At 42.7% G+C, this 19,064-nt stretch overlaps 1 protein-coding gene across 2 annotated transcripts in view; it reads right to left on the reverse strand.

The window, feature by feature from the left end:
- Positions 1-19,064, reverse strand: part of LOC134204251 (E3 ubiquitin-protein ligase goliath-like) — a 211,604-nt gene that overhangs the window by 10,104 nt on the left and 182,436 nt on the right. For both annotated transcript variants that reach the window (XM_062679071.1, XM_062679072.1), the window contains exons 5-7: positions 18,834-18,905; positions 9,439-9,515; positions 9,264-9,360 (exon numbers count right to left, since the gene is read on the reverse strand). In XM_062679071.1, the coding sequence (XP_062535055.1) occupies positions 9,264-9,360; positions 9,439-9,515; positions 18,834-18,905 (246 nt within the window). The remainder of the gene's footprint in view (positions 1-9,263; positions 9,361-9,438; positions 9,516-18,833; positions 18,906-19,064) is intronic.

Genomic DNA, 19,064 nt, shown 5'->3' on the forward strand with positions numbered 1-19,064 from the left:
AAAGTCCGTCATATTTCATCGTTCCTTGATAATTTTGGGGTAGTTCGTATAGAAGGCCAAATTGAAGCTTCTCCATTTGCCACAAACAACGCCAAATTCCCAGTCATCCTCTCCAAAAATCATACTGGCTATTGGTAGACTGATATCACAGTAAGTTTAATTACCGTGGAGAATCAAATTTCGGACACACTCAAACTTCGGACGCTTCAATTTGTATGTGAAATTTTTTGAAATATCGAAATGTTTCGTCAAGCTGGATCGGAAGGACTTATAGTTTTAATTTGTTTTAGTATATAGTTACATTCTAATAAGACATGTTAAAAAAAATTCGACGAAATTATTAAAAGACAGTCTGAGCTGTGTAGTGAGAATTGTTTTCAATCATTCTTAAAGGTACTGTGTAATCAGGTGTCCGAAGATTGAATCTTTGTGTCCGAAATATGAATCCAAACCCATCGGTGTACGAAGTTTAAATCAAAAAGAAGCCGGACATTCTTTGCAATATCTTGCACATATTAATTACGTAGTTCAAAGATGAATACTATAGGGGAGACCGGAGCTGGTTAGCCGAGTTTTGCTTTCGGAATGTCTGTACTAATTCCGGCTCGAATTTTCAAAAAATGGTTTTCACTGTCATAAATATACAAGTCTTGAGCACATTTGTGACATATTTTAATCGATGAACACAAATGGAGGAAAAAGTTATAATAAAACAAAAGCGGCGGAAAATTTCGGTCAACCAACTCCAGGGCTGGGGTATTGTGTCTATTGGTATTTATACTAAGTTTTCAACTCGGCCAAACAGACCACACAAAAGTCGGCCAACCTACCCCACGAGATGTTTTCGAGAACAATCACAATTTACAAACACAAAAGTGAGGTTACCCTAAAAACATTTATACCGTTTTGTAGGATTTTTAATACCCTCTCCAGCGTACCACGTTTTTAGAAATCTGATGTCAACATTCATTCGTGTTACAAATATGACATTACCTTAACATAAATTTACTCACTTGCACCAAAATATCAAAAAACGTGGCATGGTGTCGACTCAAAGTTGAAAAAAAAATTCCCTGACTTTCTCTGAATTTTCAGACCATTTGTCGAAAAATTCCAGGTATGAAAAATGTTTGTTTCAATTCCCAGAAGTATATGAAAATCTATGCATGTATGAATCCTTGAAGTCTTTATAAGTTCCTGAGCTACTGAGCCTCTAGCAACAGAACATTAAGGATTTGTAGAATATCGTAGGTAATTCTGGTCGATCCCCCGTCGGGTGTGATAATGGGTCACTGTTTCAACTACATGTAATGCTTGTAGAATAGATTTACTGTATCTGAGGACAAGAAAACTAAATTATAAGACACTTTTTTGAACGATTTTGTGATCCGACGTCCAGACTGTCGGTGAGGGCGATGACCCATTCTCATCCCCCAGACCCATTGTCACCCCGACGATGGTTCACCAAGATTCAAGTAAATGCGCAGAACTCCTGAAAGGTTTTAATAATTCACATCTTTCCAAAATTGGCCAATGAATGTTATAAGCTTTCTGGTGCCTTTATCCACCATTGGGAATTCTCACGGACTCCCTGTAGTCGCAATAGATCTCCAAGACTACTGACGGACTTCTTCAAATCGTTGAAGTTTTCATTATCTTTCTGGAAATTTGTGTGAAATCTTGCATCTTTTGACACAACTCTGACCAAACAATCGTGGGAGCTTCTAGAAATCCTTCTAATCCTTCTAAAAAATCTTACGGATTAGGTATTTTCCTGAACATTGAGAAACCTCCATTGACTCTCAAGTACACTTATGGAGTAAGAATTCTTATTCACTCTCTGTGGAGATTATGGACTTCTAAAAATAGTTACAGACTGCTTGCAATCTTCCAGATAATCAAGAATTCACTTCCTAAAGGTCACATAAATGTATACAGCACTTACAGTAAGCCCAGGAAAATATTTTAACCACTTAAATACTTTAAAAATTTCGTTTATTTTTTGTCGATTGTGGCCTTCGGTTTTAATGAAGCAATGGTTCCATGAAAAAATAAAAAAAAATCCTGATTAACCTAGCGGTGATGGTGCCTTTCTCGTGCATTATAAAAATAATATTTTGGGCATTACTCTTGAGCCCATAGTCCGATCTAGCCGATTTTCAATAGGAAACAATGGTAGAGTATTCTGCGTCGAATGCAACTTGTTGCGAGTAAATCGGTTAGGGATAAGTAACTGAAAAATGAGTGACATTTTTTTGGGTGGGTGCCCACAGACACACACACACATACACACAGACATCACCTCAATTCTAAGAGGAGCAACACCTACTCCATTTATTTTATTGATTGTTAGTTATTTGCCAAAAGTGAATCGAATTCCAGCATTGTTTTATTTATAGAAAGTTCAACTACTATCAACTAGATGTCAGACAACTGCAGCAAGCAATTAAACTTTATAAGGAACATCTAATGGAGTTTTTTGAAGATCTCATGGAAACATCTACTGAACATCCATCGAGGAGCTCCAGGATAAAAACTATCAAGAGAGCACTTTTAAATCCTTTGTTTTTTTTTGTTCCAGTGAGAATTCTGAAGTAATTTGGAAAATTTTGTGAGTGAAATAATTATCTTCACAAGATATCATAAAGCATTTTCATTGAAGTAATTTCTGGATAAAATTCTCGAAGATCAACCAGAATATTTCCTGATCAAACTGTTTTAGAAACATCACAAGCAGCGAATGAAAAATCTGAAACATTGCAACATTGACAACAACATTATGGTTATGGAGTATCGATTAATTAAGACTATCACTAACTACGTACATGAGGTAGGTAGACCATATATGCTCTGCCCATGATTTCATAGTTGACGTAACAACCATTGCACTTTCGCGTCTATTTTGAATAATTCAGGGACCAAAATCGCAAATTTAAAACATTTCAACCCGTAAGCACTTAAATGAGGCTTGGAACAAGCAACGTATCGATGTTGCAGCGGTTGAATTACTTTAGTAAACGCGTAATAAGTTAAATTCGCTGAAATTTCGAATGGTTGATACGTCAACTATGAAATCATGGGCAGTGCTTTTATCCACTATCATTCTCTCTTGTTTAAAGATTAATAGAAACTAACGATGCTGGATTATTAACAAAGAAACGCAGTGTCAAAATTGTAACAGCGCGTTTGCTGTTAAATCGGTTGTTCCAATCGAGCACAAGGTTCTTAAAGGTAGGAGTATTGCCCCCCTGGAGTAGACTTTTAGTCTAGATACTGCCAACGGTCACACAAAAAAAGCTTTGTAGCTTGATAGTGGAAGTGGTTGTCGACTGTAACTGCCTTGGTGTATTGTTTATCAGCTATGCAGTCTGATGACCATCTAAAACGCTATATTAATTCTGATCCGAGGTTTCAGTACTTTTATTGGCCTTTTTCCAAAGGATTAAAATTGGTTCAGCGTTTAATTCGCATAAGTGTCTTTAGTTAGCTCGAATTAAAAAAAAAGCACTATAAATTTTCAATATTTGGGTTTTGTAATTTTTTTCCCTGACCTCAATCAAAATTCCCTGACTTTCCCTGACATTCCAGGTCCAACTTGAAATTCCCTGACTTTCCCTGACTTTCCAGGTTTTTCCAGGTAGTCGACATCCTGCGTGGTCCTGAGCAAACGTAAACACTAAAATAGCTGAAATTACATTCGTACATGGGCGATCTAATAACCCACCCAAATCATTATAATGAGCCTTAAATACGCCTTAAAACGTGTTCACAAAAGCAACTCGCTCAACTTGCCCCTTCGGCCAACCAGCCCCGGTCTCCCCTACATAGTGATTGCAATGGTCATTTGAACGGTATGGTTCAAAATGTGAGTAAACAGGATGATTGTATATCAGAAAGTTCTAAGGCGTCCGAAGTTTGAGATTGTACGGTATTACAATACTGATGAAACTGTGGTTAATAAAATTCGGCAGCAATATCACATTCCAGCTCTTCGATTGATTCAGTATCAGTGGTCAATGACGGCTAAATGTATAAAAGCTAGTCCTGAAGTTTCAAGGATGGCTCTTTTACCTGAATCACGAGAAAGTCGGTTTATCCGCCCGTTTTTGTTAGCTGGAAAAGATTACTTCGGCCAAATCCTGATCGGAATAGGGCAAAGTCGTAGGAAGCGTTGGGTGGCACCCCTTACATGTTTTGTGATACCTGATACGAGTACTTGGAAATAGTTGTCTCTGTCCACAAAAACCCGAAAATTGGCATCGAGGGCTCCGATAGAAATCTTTACTGATAACGGGACGGTTTTTTTAGGTGCCATCCGCAAATTTTTCAGCCAGATAGCCGCAATAAATTGAGAGTTCGCGGAAACTTTTTCAGGTACACACACCCATTGGACTTTCATTCCTTAGTACTCCCACACACGGGCGTCGTGTGGAAAAGGATGAATTCAATCAATTATCGCTCCCTAGAGCCGTCAGAAGAAGTGTCTCACACGCTGTTTCACGGTGATTCACGTACCGTTGGAGACTTCGGACTGCCGAACACTGGCGAGCACGGAAGATGAGGCGCTCAAAATGGATAGAATCTGTCCTGGATAAATTCTTGGTTAGGTGGATTTGAGAACATCTACATGTAATTAATCGCCGCACCAAATGACAAGTTGAAGTGAAGGACAAGCCTCCCGAAATCCAAATTTCTCGTATTTTCAAGGGCACACCACTAAATACGGAAGCAACACACAAATCAAGACAAAATTTTCAAAACGACTTATCTGCTTTTGTATACAAAGATTCAAACGACGATTTGACGAATCTGATAGCTCTCCCACGCAAACCAACACCACCAATAGATAGGTGAAGGTTTCCGCTACCTGTTGATGGTGTTGGTTTGCGTGGGAGAGCTATCAGTTTCGTCAAATCGTCGTTTGAATCTTTGTTTACAAAAGCAGATAAGTCATTTTGAAAAATTTGTCTTGAAATGTCATTTTTATTATTTCAGCTTTGCTGCGTCGCAGCACGCGTGAAATAATGAAATGGCAGTTGTGGGTTGCTTCCGTATTGAGTGGTGTGGTTTTGAAAACGCGAGTGAATTTAGTTTTGGATTTCGGGAAGCTTGTACTTAGAGAAGGGACTTTAGTTCTCATTGTGGGTAGCAATCGGTGGTCTCGAGGCAAGGTCGCATATGTTCATACAGGTTCAGTTGACATCCCGTAGGTCTGCAGGAGAAATGCACGTTTCAGATTCAGATTAAAGTTAATTTCCCAAATATTTTGAATCACTGTTTTCTTTGATTGTGAAACAGCAGACACTTATAATAATGATAGGACTCGATATTAGTAAGAAGTGTGAAAGTTACTACTTATTGAAATTATGCAATACTTATTAGTACGTAACACGACAAAACACAACAGAAATTAGTAACAACATAAATAAATTAAGCGAAATGAAAATTAACTTACACTACGAGCTGACCAAAACGAAACTGAAACCGTTGCAGCATCTGTAATTTCACTTTTCTTCTTCCAATCACATGTTCTTGTCACACTACAATCCGAAGCGCGCCAAAACCCGGAAAAATTTGGAACTAATTTCAACCCTGATCCAACTCGATGCGACAAATCCGATCATGTCACAGCAACACGTCCCATGACGCCTTGCATGCAACATTCCTCGAACATTGCCGCATGAGCGTGGATCATCATTCAGTGAAGTCACAAACCTGCTGCACATTTATAGCAGCGGAGACCGAAACCAAAACCACGCACACGAATGTTGCGCGACGCCGATGAAACACAGCTCGGTGACGCTACGCGGACAGGGGGCATGCAGAAGCTAAGTAACTATCGCAGCTCTGAATTTAAAATAGGGAAGGACTCTAGCGAAACAATAAGGAAAGTAATGGAACAAAAATTACGGTATAAAGTGTTAGGTGTATTAAGTTTAATCGCTTTTTATTGACTACCGGTTGTTGATAAGAACAAATAATTACGATAATTTATTGCACTCATTCTAGGATGCCTAACTATTTTATTTTTTGAAAAAGTGTGTAATTTGTTTTGTGTTTAACTACATTTTTGAGCATCAACTGGATTTTGTATTAACCAAATCAGGAAACAAGTAATAGGCAATTAATTGAAAATCAAACGAGCAAAAGAACTATTTAAACACTACTGTGGACTACTCTGTCGTAAAGATAAATATGTATTGCAAATTGAAAAGGTTCCCCGAGTGGGACACTCGATTGAGTTCGGAGGATTGTTTGTGGGAGATAAGGTTTCCCTCCCATTCTGGCCGGCGTGAGTTAATTACAGCTAAAAGTAGTAGTAGTAGTAGTAGCAGCAGTAGTAAGTAATATCCCTATCAAAGGAGCATGTTCATGCAGAACCTAAACGTTTAATTTATTTATCTAGTTATGTCTCAGTTGGTTTATCACAGAAGCTTAAATTTAAAACAGTTTTCTCTTATACCATACTTCATTGTTGCGTTTACTTTGTTTAAGCTTATTATTAGGATGTGATCATGAAGTACACGCTTCCCTTTGAATACTAAATGTCCGAAATTAAGTGCGTTCTGCATGGATGGACTAAAACCATCATTTGAAAGTGCATTTGTTTCTGTTTATCCCATTTATTGATTTCAGTGCTGAAGATTAAGCTTTCAGCTAAAATAAATGGCACTGGAATTATTAAGTAATCTTATTCTGTTTAAGTTCGACCAAGACCTAAATCCTATCAAAACCCTTTTTTAGATTATCATGTAGGAATCACGGTTATTTTAAAAAATGATAAATTAGAAGAAAAAAGATTTGTGTTGTCCATCTATTCCACTAGTGACAACATTAGAGAATGAAAATTGTCACATAGATATGCCTGATATGATTTTCATATCGTCAATCTTAACAGAATGTTTGTATTAGTTGGTAAACGGTTTCTGAGGTATTGGAATTATGATTTATTTGGTTCACACCAGATACCGTTGGACCCCCAAGCCCTTTTCTGTAGGCTCTCTCCTTAATTTGGATTTTCTATTTCAGGAAGTTTTATGTCCTCATTTTTCTAGCAACACTGCGTCAGAAGTTCATTAAGGACACTCCTCACGGAATTCAAGCTCAAAAGTATTCGCGTTTTCTAGGGCACACCCTAGGATAGGATATGACCATTTAATTTTGACTGCCATGTTGTTTCCTCGATTTGTTGCTTCGACGAGGTGGTGGACTACTCATAGTTTTGAGTAGTACCGCTTTTGACGGAAATTGAGTAAAATTTACTCAGTCGCTAAGTAGATGAAAGTTAGTAGATGACAAATTTCGTGATCATTTTTCAAGGCTTTCACAGATCTGAAAATTTTATCCGCGGTACAAATAGCACGTGCTATCAAACAAACCACCAACCACCACGTGGCGGTTAAATTTTCAAAATTATCAAAGTAGCTTTTTGCTGCAGGTATGTTTTTCTTAGGCGACTATCTGGCGCTTATTTTTGGTTACGACGTAATATCAGCGGAAGAGTAGATTTTTTTATGCGCGGTACAATACTTACACTTATGTACTCAGTCGCACATTATTTTTAACTAAAACAAATCACCGTACACAAAGCACATGAGCGACACGCGCACGTCCTTAAGTTGAATTACAACTTCAGTAAAATTAACAAACGCATTGAATAAGAACTTCTAGAAAGCTAAACGAGATGCCAACCGAATCTAACGCTTAACTTTGCAGAAACGAACGAAAATGTGACAGCGACTTCTAATAATCATCATTGGCATGGTTTGCTGCGATCTCGTTGCGGCAATTTGAAAGGAAAACGGGAGGTTTGGCTTTTTTTAGCAAGGCGAACCGAACAGGAAATATTTTGCAAATCGTAGATTCGTCAGTGACTAAAAACGTGACAAACGGGAGCCTATTTGCATAATATCAAATGAAAAATAGAATGGCAGCCTCCAGTTTGTACTCAAAAATCGTCAAATGATGATTCTTATTGTCATTACACCCCCTTATGAAACTTTGCCACCTTGCCCAATGATCTATAATATTGAATAAATGTATAGCAATAGAATCATACAATAGAAGATGTATTGAATATTTATAGATCGTAGTTCCCACCTATGGACAAAAACTTGCGCTGAAAAAGTTTCAAACACTCTAATATTCGATAATAATCGTGATTCTCAACAATGATAAACTTTTTTTTCGAACAGCAATCCATCTATCCAGCATTTATCTTCGGCAGTCGTTCAAGTCAGCTCAGTAGTCATCATCGTAATCGTCATCTATTTATTCTACCATAACAAAATACGAATCTATCGCCTTACTTGTAAAATGTAAAACATTCACTTTCTCGTCTGTACAAGTCCCTATCTCTATCGAAATAAGCGATCACGCAACCGGATTCACATCCCAGTCACGAATCTCTTCTACCGAACTAAAGCTATCGAAATTCTTACAATGCTATTTACAAAACAGCTCTCCCCCTTATTGAACTGACTGTTTCACAAAGCCTCATCCCAGTCCATCTCCCGTCAGATGCACACGATGTGGCGGAGGAATTCTCAATTTCTCAGGGCCCCAGTATTTAGATCTCTCAGAAATCCGATTCAAACCCTCGATAACTAAACCTACGTGCCACTAGGGCATCATTAGCATTACTCGAATACATACAATAAAACACATTTCAGAACTCCGTCGAAAAAAAAACACCTCACACATGAAACGCACTCTCAGTTCGCGTGCGCTTCGATTAACTCTAAATGATTAGGAAAACCCGTTTCCTTCTGCTTTTCCCGAACCCACACTCCCCCCAGTAATCAGACGTCGGTAATTTGTCGACTACTACCGTCGGTCATTGTCGCTGTCGATGTCGTCATCAAGCTGTTGGTGCTACTACCCCCGCTGCTGTTGCTGCCACCACTCCCACCGGACCCGGTCACCGAGGTCGAGATGCCGCTATCGGCCGGCCCGCTATTGATGTTGATTATGATCGTAACGATCTGATCTGGCTCCGCGGAACTACCACTATGACTATTACTACTATTGCTACTACTACTGTTGCCGCTATCGCCACCGGCAATCAACACTCGGCTGGTGGTGGTGGTGGAAGCGCCCCCACCACCACCCGCCGCCATCGTAGTCGATGACGACGACGACGTGGTGGTCGAACTGTTGGAAGGGGGCGGCGGGACCGCTACGCTAAAGTAATCGGCAATGATGGGATTGGTCGGGGCGGACGAGGAAGTCGAGGACGTCGAGGAACCGAGTGAGGAACCCACCACAAAGCCGTAATGCTTGAGGATGTCCATCTTGCACATCGGGCAGGTGCGGTGCTCGAGCAGCCACGGATCGATGCAGGTCTTGTGGAACTCGTGCCTGGAAAAAAGGAAAAGCGCGTTGATGAAGAATAGTTCGAATGCGGGATAGAGTCATGAAGCGTCGTTGAATACTCACTTGCAAGGAAGAACGCGTATCACATCCGTTACTTTGTATGGCTCGATGCAGATGGCACAACAGTCGTTGTCGATTTCCTGTTGGAAAACAAATATTTGGTTTAAACTTTTCGAATGATTTATTCTTTTGAACTAAATGGATGAAGCGAAATGACTGAATCACACAAGGTTAAAAATTGTCTTGTCTACTTGGTAAATTGGAGAGGCATTAGTTAAACTTTTTTAACTTTTTTTGGAGTACGGATCAAACGTACAGAACATCCTTCTGAATAAATTATTGAACAAATTTATGGAGAAACGTTATCGGGAATTTCTGGAGAAATCCCTGGAGGAAATCATAAATAAATTCCTGATGAAATACTTGGAGGTACGTTAGGTGAAATATCCCATAATATTCCTGAAGAAAATTCCTGGATAAGTATGAAGAATTTCTTGAAGACGTTATAAGAGGAGTTTTTGGTGAAATTCCAAGTCGAGTTTGGTAGAATACCTAAAACAACTCCCGGAGAAATTCTTCAAAATTTCCGAAGAAAATCTCCATGGTTTCCAAAAAACTGTTTTATCATCCAATTTCCAGAATTTGCGGAGGCTTTCTTTAGAAGTCTTGAAAGAATATTCCAAATTCATGTAGCACCCCTGGAGAGTTTTCTGAAACAATTATCGTTAATTTTGTAAAGCTATCAAAAAAGAACGAAATATAACACGTCTTACAGTGCCTAACGCTCTAACTTTTATGCTCTGTGACTGAGTAAAATTATATTACCGTCTCTTTTCTTCCCACGGAAACTTTACTCAATTTTCGTCAAAAACAGGGGTGGCATCTCGACTCGAAACGAGAAAACCATGCAAACTCTCATACGAAAGAGTTATCGAAAGAACATGCGCAATGGGGCCTCAGGATTACTTATAGTTTTGAGTCGGAAATTGAGAAAAACTTGAGTCATTGAGCAGATGAAAGCAATACTGAAAACAAGTGTTTGAAGAGAAGAATATTTATGAAACATACAAAAATATCCACTGCGTGAAAACGTGAGTGAATTTAGTTTTGGATTCTGTGATGCTTGTCCTTGAAGAAACATTTGAAGTATTCGGGATAGTTTAAGGAGAATTAAAACTGAGTTTTTAGACATTGGAGGCTGGAGGCTAATTAAAAATCGTGATAGATTTAGGTGTTTACTAGGAATGTGTGAGATTTTTTTTGGATCTCAGGAGATCACAGAATGCGAACAATTACTTGGAATTAGTGTTTTTTACATGAGGTTTAGAATGCAATTGCAAGAGATTTCTTAGAATTAGCCAAATACTTCGATTACCCATTTTTTTAATTAAATCAAAAATATTTATTTTATATAAGTTTCTCTAGGAATTCCTCCGCAAGTTTTCTTACAAGTTCTTCCAGGAATTTCGTCCAAAATTGTTCCAAGAATTCCTTCGCAAGCTCCTCCAGAAATTCTTCTGGAAGTTGCTTCAGAAATTCCTTCGTAAAATCCTCCTAGATTTCCTCCGCAAGAACTTCAAGATATACTTGAGAAGCTTTCTCCAAAAATTCGTTCATAAGTTTCTCCAGGAGATTTTCCATAAAATCCTCCGAAAATTCCTTCCAGAGTTTATCCGGAAGTTTTTCCGAAAATTCTTCTGGAACTTCCTCCAAGAGTTTCACCAGAAGTATCTCCAGGAATTCCTCCATAAATGCCTCCTTCCGTTTTTTTATATGGAATTTTTGACAAATTCTTCCAGGAATACCTCCGGAAGAATATTAAGGAATGCTTTCGAAAGATTCTCCATTATTCTCTCTGGATATTCGTCCAGGAAGTATTCTGGTAGTTTCTTCAAAAATTCCTCCGGAAGTTTCTCCAAGAATTTCTTCGAAAGTTCCTCCAAGTTCCTCCAATGTTCCTCCAGTTCCTCCTTCATGAATTCCCCGGAAAATTCCTTCAGGAAAACCTCCGCAAGTTCCTTCGGGAATTCCTCAGCAAGTTCCTCCAGGAATTCTTCAAGGAAAACCTCCATAAAATTCAAATTTCCGGAAGAATTCCAGGAGGAACTTCCAGAGGAATTCCTGGAGGAACTTCCGGAGGAATTCCTGGAGGAACTTCCAGAGGAATTCCTGGAGGAACTTCCGGAAGGAATCCGGAAGAAGTTCCTCCAGGAATTCCTCCGGAAGTTCCTCCAGGAATTCCTCCGGCAGTTCCGTCAGAAATTCCTCCGGAAGTTGCTCTAGGAATTCCTCCGGAAGTTCCTCTAGGAATTTCTCCGGAAGTTCCTCTAGGAATTCCTCCGGAAGTTCCTCTAGGAATTTCTCCGGAAGTTCCTCTAGGAATTCCTCCGGAAGTTCCTCTAGGAATTCCTCCGGAAGTTCCTCTAGGAATTCCTCCGGAAGTTCCTCTAGGAATTCCTCCGGAAGTTCCTCTAGGAATTCCTCCGGAAGTTCCTCTAGGAATTCCTCCGGAAGTTCCTCTAGGAATTCCTCCGGAAGTTCCTCTAGGAATTCCTCCGGAAGTTCCGTCAGGAATTCCTCCGGAAGTTCCTCCAGGAATTCCTCCGGAAGTTCCGTCAGGAATTCCTCAGGAAGTTCCGTCAGGAATTCCTCCGGAAGTTCCGTCAGGAATTCCTCCGGAAGTTCCGTCAGGAATTCCTCCGGAAGTTCCGCCAGGAATTCCTCCGGAAGTTCCGTCAGGAATTCCTCCGGAAGTTTCGTCAGGAATTCCTCCGGAAGTTCCCCCGGAATTCCTCCGGTAGTTGCACCAGGAATTCCTCCGGAAGCTCCATCAGGAATTCCTCCGGAAGTTCCGTCAGGAATTCCTCCGGAAGTTCCGTCAGGAATTCCTCCGGAAGTTCCGTCAGGAATTCTCCGGAAGTTCCGTCAGGACTCCCTCCGGAAGCTCCGTCGGAATTCCTCCGGAAGTTCCGTCAGGAATTCCTCCGGAAGTTCCGTCAGGAATTCCTCCGGAAGTTCCGTCAGGAATTCCTCCGGAAGTTCCGTCAGGAATTCCTCCGGAAGTTCCGTCAGGAATTCCTCCGGAAGTTCCGTCAGGAATTCCTCCGGAAGTTCCGTCAGAACTTCCTCCGGAAGTTCCGTCAGGAATTCCTCCGGAAGTTCCGTCAGGAATTCCTCCGGAAGTTCCGTCAGGAATTCCTCCGGAAGTTCCGTCAGGAATTCCTCCGGAAGTTCCGTCAGGAATTCCTCCGGAAGTTCCGTCAGGAATTCCTCCGGAAGTTCCGCCAGGAATTCCTCCGGAAGTTCCGTCAGGAATTCCTCCGGAAGTTTCGTCAGGAATTCCTCCGGAAGTTCCGCCAGGAATTCCTCCGGAAGTTCCACCAGGAATTCCTCCGGAAGCTCCATCAGGAATTCCTCCGGAAGTTCCGTCAGGAATTCCTCCGGAAGTTCCGTCAGGAATTCCTCCGGAAGTTCCGTCAGGAATTCCTCCGGAAGTTCCGTCAGGAATTCCTCCGGAAGTTCCGTCAGGAATTCCTCCGGAAGTTCCGTCAGGAATTCCTCCGGAAGTTCCGTCAGGAATTCCTCCGGAAGTTCCGTCAGGAATTCCTCCGGAAGTTCCGTCAGGAATTCCTCCGGAAGTTCCGTCAGGAATTCCTCCGGAAGTTCCGTCAGGAATTCCTCCGGAAGTTCCGTCAGGAATTCCTCCGGAGACCTTGAGGCACGGAGGCCTCCTTTCAAGAGGCCCGGAGGGCTCGTTTCAAGAGGCCCGGAGGGCTCCTTTCAAGAGGCCCGGAGGGCTCCTTTCAAGAGGCCCGGAGGGCTCCTTTCAAGAGGCCCGGAGGGCTCCTTTCAAGAGGGCCGGAGGCCTCCTTTCAAGAGGCCAGGAGGCCTCCTTTCAAGAGGCCCGGAGGTCTCCTTTCAAGAGCCTCTGGAAGCCTCCTTTCAAGAGGCTTTGGGAGCCTCCTTTCAAGAGGCTTTGAGAGCCAAGAGGCTTGGGAAGCCTCCTTTCAATAGGCTTGGGAAGCCTCCTTTCAATAGGCTTGGGAAGCCTCCTTTCAAGAGGCTTGGGAAGCCTCCTTTCAAGAGGCTTGGGAAGCCTCCTTTCAAGAGGCTTGGGAAGCCTCCTTTCAAAAAGGCTTGGGAAGCCTCCTTTCAAGAGGCTTGGGAAGCCTCCTTTCAAGAGGCTTGGGAAGCCTCCTTTCAAGAGGCTTGGGAAGCCTCCTTTCAAGAGGCTTGGGAAGCCTCCTTTCAAGAGGCTTGGGAAGCCTCCTTTCAAGAGGCTTGGGAAGCCTCCTTTCAAGAGGCTTGGGAAGCCTCCTTTCAAGAGGCTTGGGAAGCCTCCTTTCAAGAGGCTTGGGAAGCCTCCTTTCAAGAGGCTTGGGAAGCCTCCTTTCAAGAGGCTTGGGAAGCCTCCTTTCAAGAGGCTTGGGAAGCCTCCTTTCAAGAGGCTTGGGAAGCCTCCTTTTGAGAGGCTTGGGAAGCCTCCTTTTGAGAGGCTTGGGAAGCCTCCTTTTGAGAGGCTTGGGAAGCCTCCTTTCAAGAGGCTTGGGAAGCCTCCTTTTAAGAGGCTTGGGAAGCCTCCTTTCAAGAGGCTTGGGAAGCCTCCTTTTAAGAGGCTTGGGAAGCCTCCTTTCAAGAGGCTTGGGAAGCCTCCTTTCAAGTGACTTGGGAAACCTCCTTTCAAGTGACTTGGGAAACCTCCTTTCAAGAGGCTTGGGAAGCCTCCTTTCAAGAGGCTTGGGAAGCCTCCTTTCAAGAGGCTTGGGAAGCCTCCTTTCAAGAGGCTTGGGAAGCCTCCTTTCAAGAGGCTTGGGAAGCCTCCTTTCAAGAGGCTTGGGAAGCCTCCTTTCAAGAGGCTTGGAAGCCTCCTTTCAAGAGGCTTGGGAAGCCTCCTTTCAAGAGGCTTGGGAAGCCCCCTTTCAAGAGGCTTGGGAAGCCTCCTTTCAAGAGGCTTGGGAAGCCTCCTTTCAAGAGGCTCGGAAGCCTCCTTTCAAGAGGCTCGGAAGCCTCCTTTCATGAGGCTCGGAAGCCTTCTTTCAAGAGGCTTTCAAGAGCCTGCTTCCTAAAGGCTCGAAAGACTCCTTTCTAAAGGCTCAGAAGCCTCCTTTCTAGTGGCTTTGGAAGCCTTTTTTCAAGAGGCTTTGGAAGCCACCTTTCAAGAGGCTTTGGGAGCCTCCTTTCAAGGGGCTTTGGGAGCCTCCTTTCAAGAGGCTTTGGGAGCCTCCTTTCAAGGGGCTTTGGGAGCCTCCTTTCAAGGGCTTTGGGAGCCTCCTTTCAAGGGGCTTTGGGAGCCTCCTTTCAAGAGGCTTGGGAAGCCTCCTTTCAAGAGGCTTGGGAAGCCTCCTTTCAAGAGGCTTGGGAAGCCTCCTTTCAAGAGGCTCGGAAGCCTTCTTTCAAGAGGCTCGGAAGCCTCCTTTCAAGATGCTCGGAAGCCTTCTTTCAAGAGGCTTTCAAGAGCCTGCTTCCTAAAGGCTCGAAAGACTCCTTTCTAAAGGCTCAGAAGCCTCCTTGCTAGTGGCTTTGGAAGCCTTTTTTCAAGAGGCTTTGGAAGCCACCTTTCAAGAGGCTTGGGAAGCCTCCTTTCAAGAGGCTTGGGAAGCCTCCTTTCAAGAGGCTTGGGAAGCCTCCTTTCAAGAGGCTTGGGAAGCCTCCTTTCAAGAGGCTTGGGAAGCCTCCTTTCAAGAGGCTTGGGAAGCCTCCTTTTGAGAGGCTTGGGAAGCCTCCTTTCAAGAGGTTTGGGAAGCCTCCTTTTAAGAGGCTTGGGAAGCCTCCTTTCAAGAGGCTTGGGAAGCCCCCTTTCAAGAGGCTTGGGAAGCCCCCTTTCAAGAGGCTTGGGAAGCCCCCTTTCAAGAGGCTTGGGAAGCCCCCTTTCAAGAGGCTTGGGAAGCCCCCTTTCAAGAGGCTTGGGAAGCCCCCTTTCAAGAGGCTTGGGAAGCCCCCTTTCAAGAGGCTTGGGAAGCCCCCTTTCAAGAGGCTTGGGAAGCCCCCTTTCAAGAGGCTTGGGAAGCCCCCTTTCAAGAGGCTTGGCAAGTCTCCTTTCAAGAGGCTTGGGAAGCCTCCTTTCAAGAGGCTTGGGAAGCCTCCTTTCAAGAGGCTTGGGAAGCCTCCTTTCAAGAGGCTTGGGAAGCCTCCTTTCAAGAGGCTTGGGAAGCCTCCTTTCAAGAGGCTTGGGAAGCCTCCTTTCAAGAGGCTTGGGAAGCCTCCTTTCAAGAGGCTTGGGAAGCCTCCTTTCAAGAGGCTTGGGAAGCCTCCTTTCAAGAGGCTCGGAAGCCTTCTTTCAAGAGGCTCGGAAGCCGCCTTTCAAGATGCTCGGAAGCCTTCTTTCAAGAGGCTTTCAAGAGCCTGCTTCCTAAAGGCTCGAAAGACTCCTTTCTAAAGGCTCAGAAGCCTCCTTTCTAGTGGCTTTGGAAGCCTTTTTTCAAGAGGCTTTGGAAGCCACCTTTCAAGAGGCTTTGGGAGCCTCCTTTCAAGGGGCTTTGGGAGCCTCCTTTCAAGGGGCTTTGGGAGCCTCCTTTCAAGGGGCTTTGGGAGCCTCCTTTCAAGGGGCTTTGGGCGCCTCCTTTCAAGAGGCTTTGGGCGCCTCCTTTCAAGAGGCTTTGGGCGCCTCCTTTCAAGAGGCTTAGGAAGCCTCCTTCCAAGAGGCTTAGGAAGCCTCATTTCAAGAGGCTTAGGAAGCCTCCTTTCAAGAGGCTTAGGAAGCCTCTTTTCAAGAGGCTTAGGAAGCCTCCTTTCAAGAGGCTTAGGAAGCCTTCTTTCAAGAGGCTTAGGAAGCCTCCTTCCAAGAGGCTTAGGAAGCCTCCTTCCAAGAGGCTCGGAAGCCTTCTTTCAAGAGGCTCGGAAGCCTCCTTTCAAGATGCTTGGAAGCCTTCTTTCAAGAGGCTTTCAAGAGCCTCCTTTCAAGAGGCTGAGGAAGCCTCCTTTCAAGAGGCTGAGGAAGCCTCCTTTCAAGAGGCTTGGGAAGCCTCTTTTCAAGAGGCTTGGGAAGCCTCCTTTCAAGAGGCTTGGGAAGCCTCCTTTCAAGAGGCTTGGGAAGCCTCCTTTCAAGAGGCTTGGGAAGCCTTCATTCAAAAGGCTTGGGAAGCCTCCTTTCAAAAGGCTTGGGAAGCCTCCTTTCAAGAGGCTTGGGAAGCCTCCTTTCAAGAGGCTTGGGAAGCCTCCTTTTAAGAGGCTTGGGAAGCCTCCTTTTAAGAGGCTTGGGAAGCCTCCTTTCAAGAGGCTTGGGAAGCCTCCTTTCAAGAGGCTTGGAAAGCCTCCTTTCAAGAGGCTCGGAAGCCTCCTTTCAAGAAGCTGGGAAGCCTCCTTTCAAGAGGCTCGGAAGCCTCCTTTCAAGAGGCTCGGAAGCCTTCTTTCAAGGTGCTCGGAAGCCTCCTTTCAAGGTGCTAGGAAGCCTTCTTTTAAGAGGCTATCAAGAGCCTGCTTCCTAAATGCTCGGAAGACTCCTTTCTAAAGGATCAGAAGCCTCCTTTCAAGTGACTTTGGAAGCCTCTTTTAAGTGGCTTTGGAAGCCTTTTCTCAAGAGGCTGTGGAAGCCACCTTTCAAGAGGCTTTGGAAACCTCCCTTCGAAGGGCTTTGAAATTTTCTGATTGCCTATATTTCGTTAGTTTTCAGATCAGTTTCTAACCTATCTCATGAGTCATGCTTATTTTCAGCGAAAAAAAAAATGTAAAAGTTCAAAGGGATACCTCTCAAGGAAAACGTTGCGAGCCGCTGGTGTTAATCGAATTCAGGAACTTTTCGATGCTCTAATGAACTTGGATGCTTCGAAGGAATCTGGCCCGTACACGACTCCACCAGTATTGATGGAAAAATAGGCAAAGTGAGCTCTACTAAGGAGTACTCCTTTATTTTGGCTTTTTAATAACTCCCTGGAATCTGGAATCTTCTAAAAAATATGGAAACATTTTCTCTAGTAATAATATTTAAATCTGGCTGAAAATCAGACGTACGTTATTCTCGTGGCACAGCCCTTATCGCTTGCAATCCAAAATTTTTCGAAGCAAAAATAATAGAATCACTGGTCGCTGGTAAAGGTCGGAATCACTGGTAAAGGTCGCTCGACCTCAACAACTATGTAGAAGCTCTATATACGGATGCTAGAAAGCCATTTGATCGCGTTGATATACCGTTGCTGCTTTTTATACTACAAAAAATGTAATTGAACCAGGTGTCCTAAATTATCAAAATATTTTTTCGAGCCAACCCTTCATAAAATCTGTCTAGACTACACAAGAACGGCTGCCTGAGAGCAAATTTAATTTTTTTTTGAAAAATTTTTGTGTGGATACCAATTGAGGGATCAAGTGTCCTAAATTTGTGACGGAATGTTGACATTTTGGCCAGTCAGCTCATTTAGCATATTTGTGGCTTTGTAATGTGAAAAATCATAGCATTTGGTCATTGTTAGGAGAAGTTGTTCAAATTTTGCGTGGCCACTAAACATATATTTGGGAGGGTCAAAACAAACATACCGTTCTTCAGAATCAATACGGTTGTCAATCAAAATTGTAACTCATCACATAATTGTCTAGAGGATTTATACTAAAAAATATGCTTGAACAAAACTACTTTGGTTCTCGGTAAAGCAAAGGGAATCAAGTCTCTCCACCAGTAGATGAATTTGCAATATTTTCATGCTGTTAGATATTGTCAAATTGCCAATAGTTAAGAATGCTAAGAACCAAACATTTTTGAACCACACAACTGATGCAGTTATCTTCCAGTAGCCAATGTATCAATTGGGTTTTCAGTCTCTAACATGATCCTGATGTGAACATTTTTCTCCCTTGGAAAATAGAATAGCACCTTCCACATCACCATAATCAAGTACCTATGTATGTCCAGAATTAATTTCTCCATTTGAACTACTGAACTCAATTATCTATTTTTCTTCAAATATCGTTACTGAATCCTGTCTAATGAATTTCCAGCTTATTCCGGTATCAAAAAAAAAATATATATAAATATCCATAACGACAGTGTGGTCTGCTGGTATGGTGAAACAGTGTTATAATTGTTGTTTATATTTGAGAAAGCAATGTACAATTTCTCATCTCACAGAATTGGAAAAAATGTGTGATTTATTAAATTCAGTATCGCAAAATCCAACAAGCGCGTTTAGAAATATTTCTCCCATAAAGAGTGCAAAAACCCCATACCCAGCGAATGTAGCAGTTCAACCCAATCACCAACCGGACGCAACTCACCAGCAAAGACTAATGACCCGCGATCTAGCGAACATCTCGACAGCTGCTCTTGTTACTGTTCTCTTCCATTTTTCTACGCTACCGCTACGTAATGAACGAAACAGAAATAGCTCCATACCGTAGCTAAACTATGAATGAATCATTTTTCCGCAATTCAACGAAAATGTGCTGATTCAATCATCACTTTCAGTCGGTTTATTTCGCCAAAACATGAACCTAGAAATGTGCGCTGGAGGTCTCGGGGGAGAACTTACCTTGTCATCTGATTTAATACTCTTGGTAGGAATTTTGGCAATGATTCGCTTCGCTACGTTGCATAGTCGCCTCTGTTGAATGGAAGAAAGGAATGATGAAAGAAGTTAATCCATGAATTAAAGTGTAAGACTTCTTTCTTCTATTTGTTGCTGTTGGTACACTGACCCCACTCATAGTCACTACAGCTATTTGTAAAAGTCATTTATGAATGAAATGCGCTTAACAATGCA

Source organism: Armigeres subalbatus, unplaced genomic scaffold, assembly GCF_024139115.2.
Source record: "Armigeres subalbatus isolate Guangzhou_Male unplaced genomic scaffold, GZ_Asu_2 Contig486, whole genome shotgun sequence".
Taxonomy (NCBI): domain Eukaryota; kingdom Metazoa; phylum Arthropoda; class Insecta; order Diptera; family Culicidae; genus Armigeres; species Armigeres subalbatus.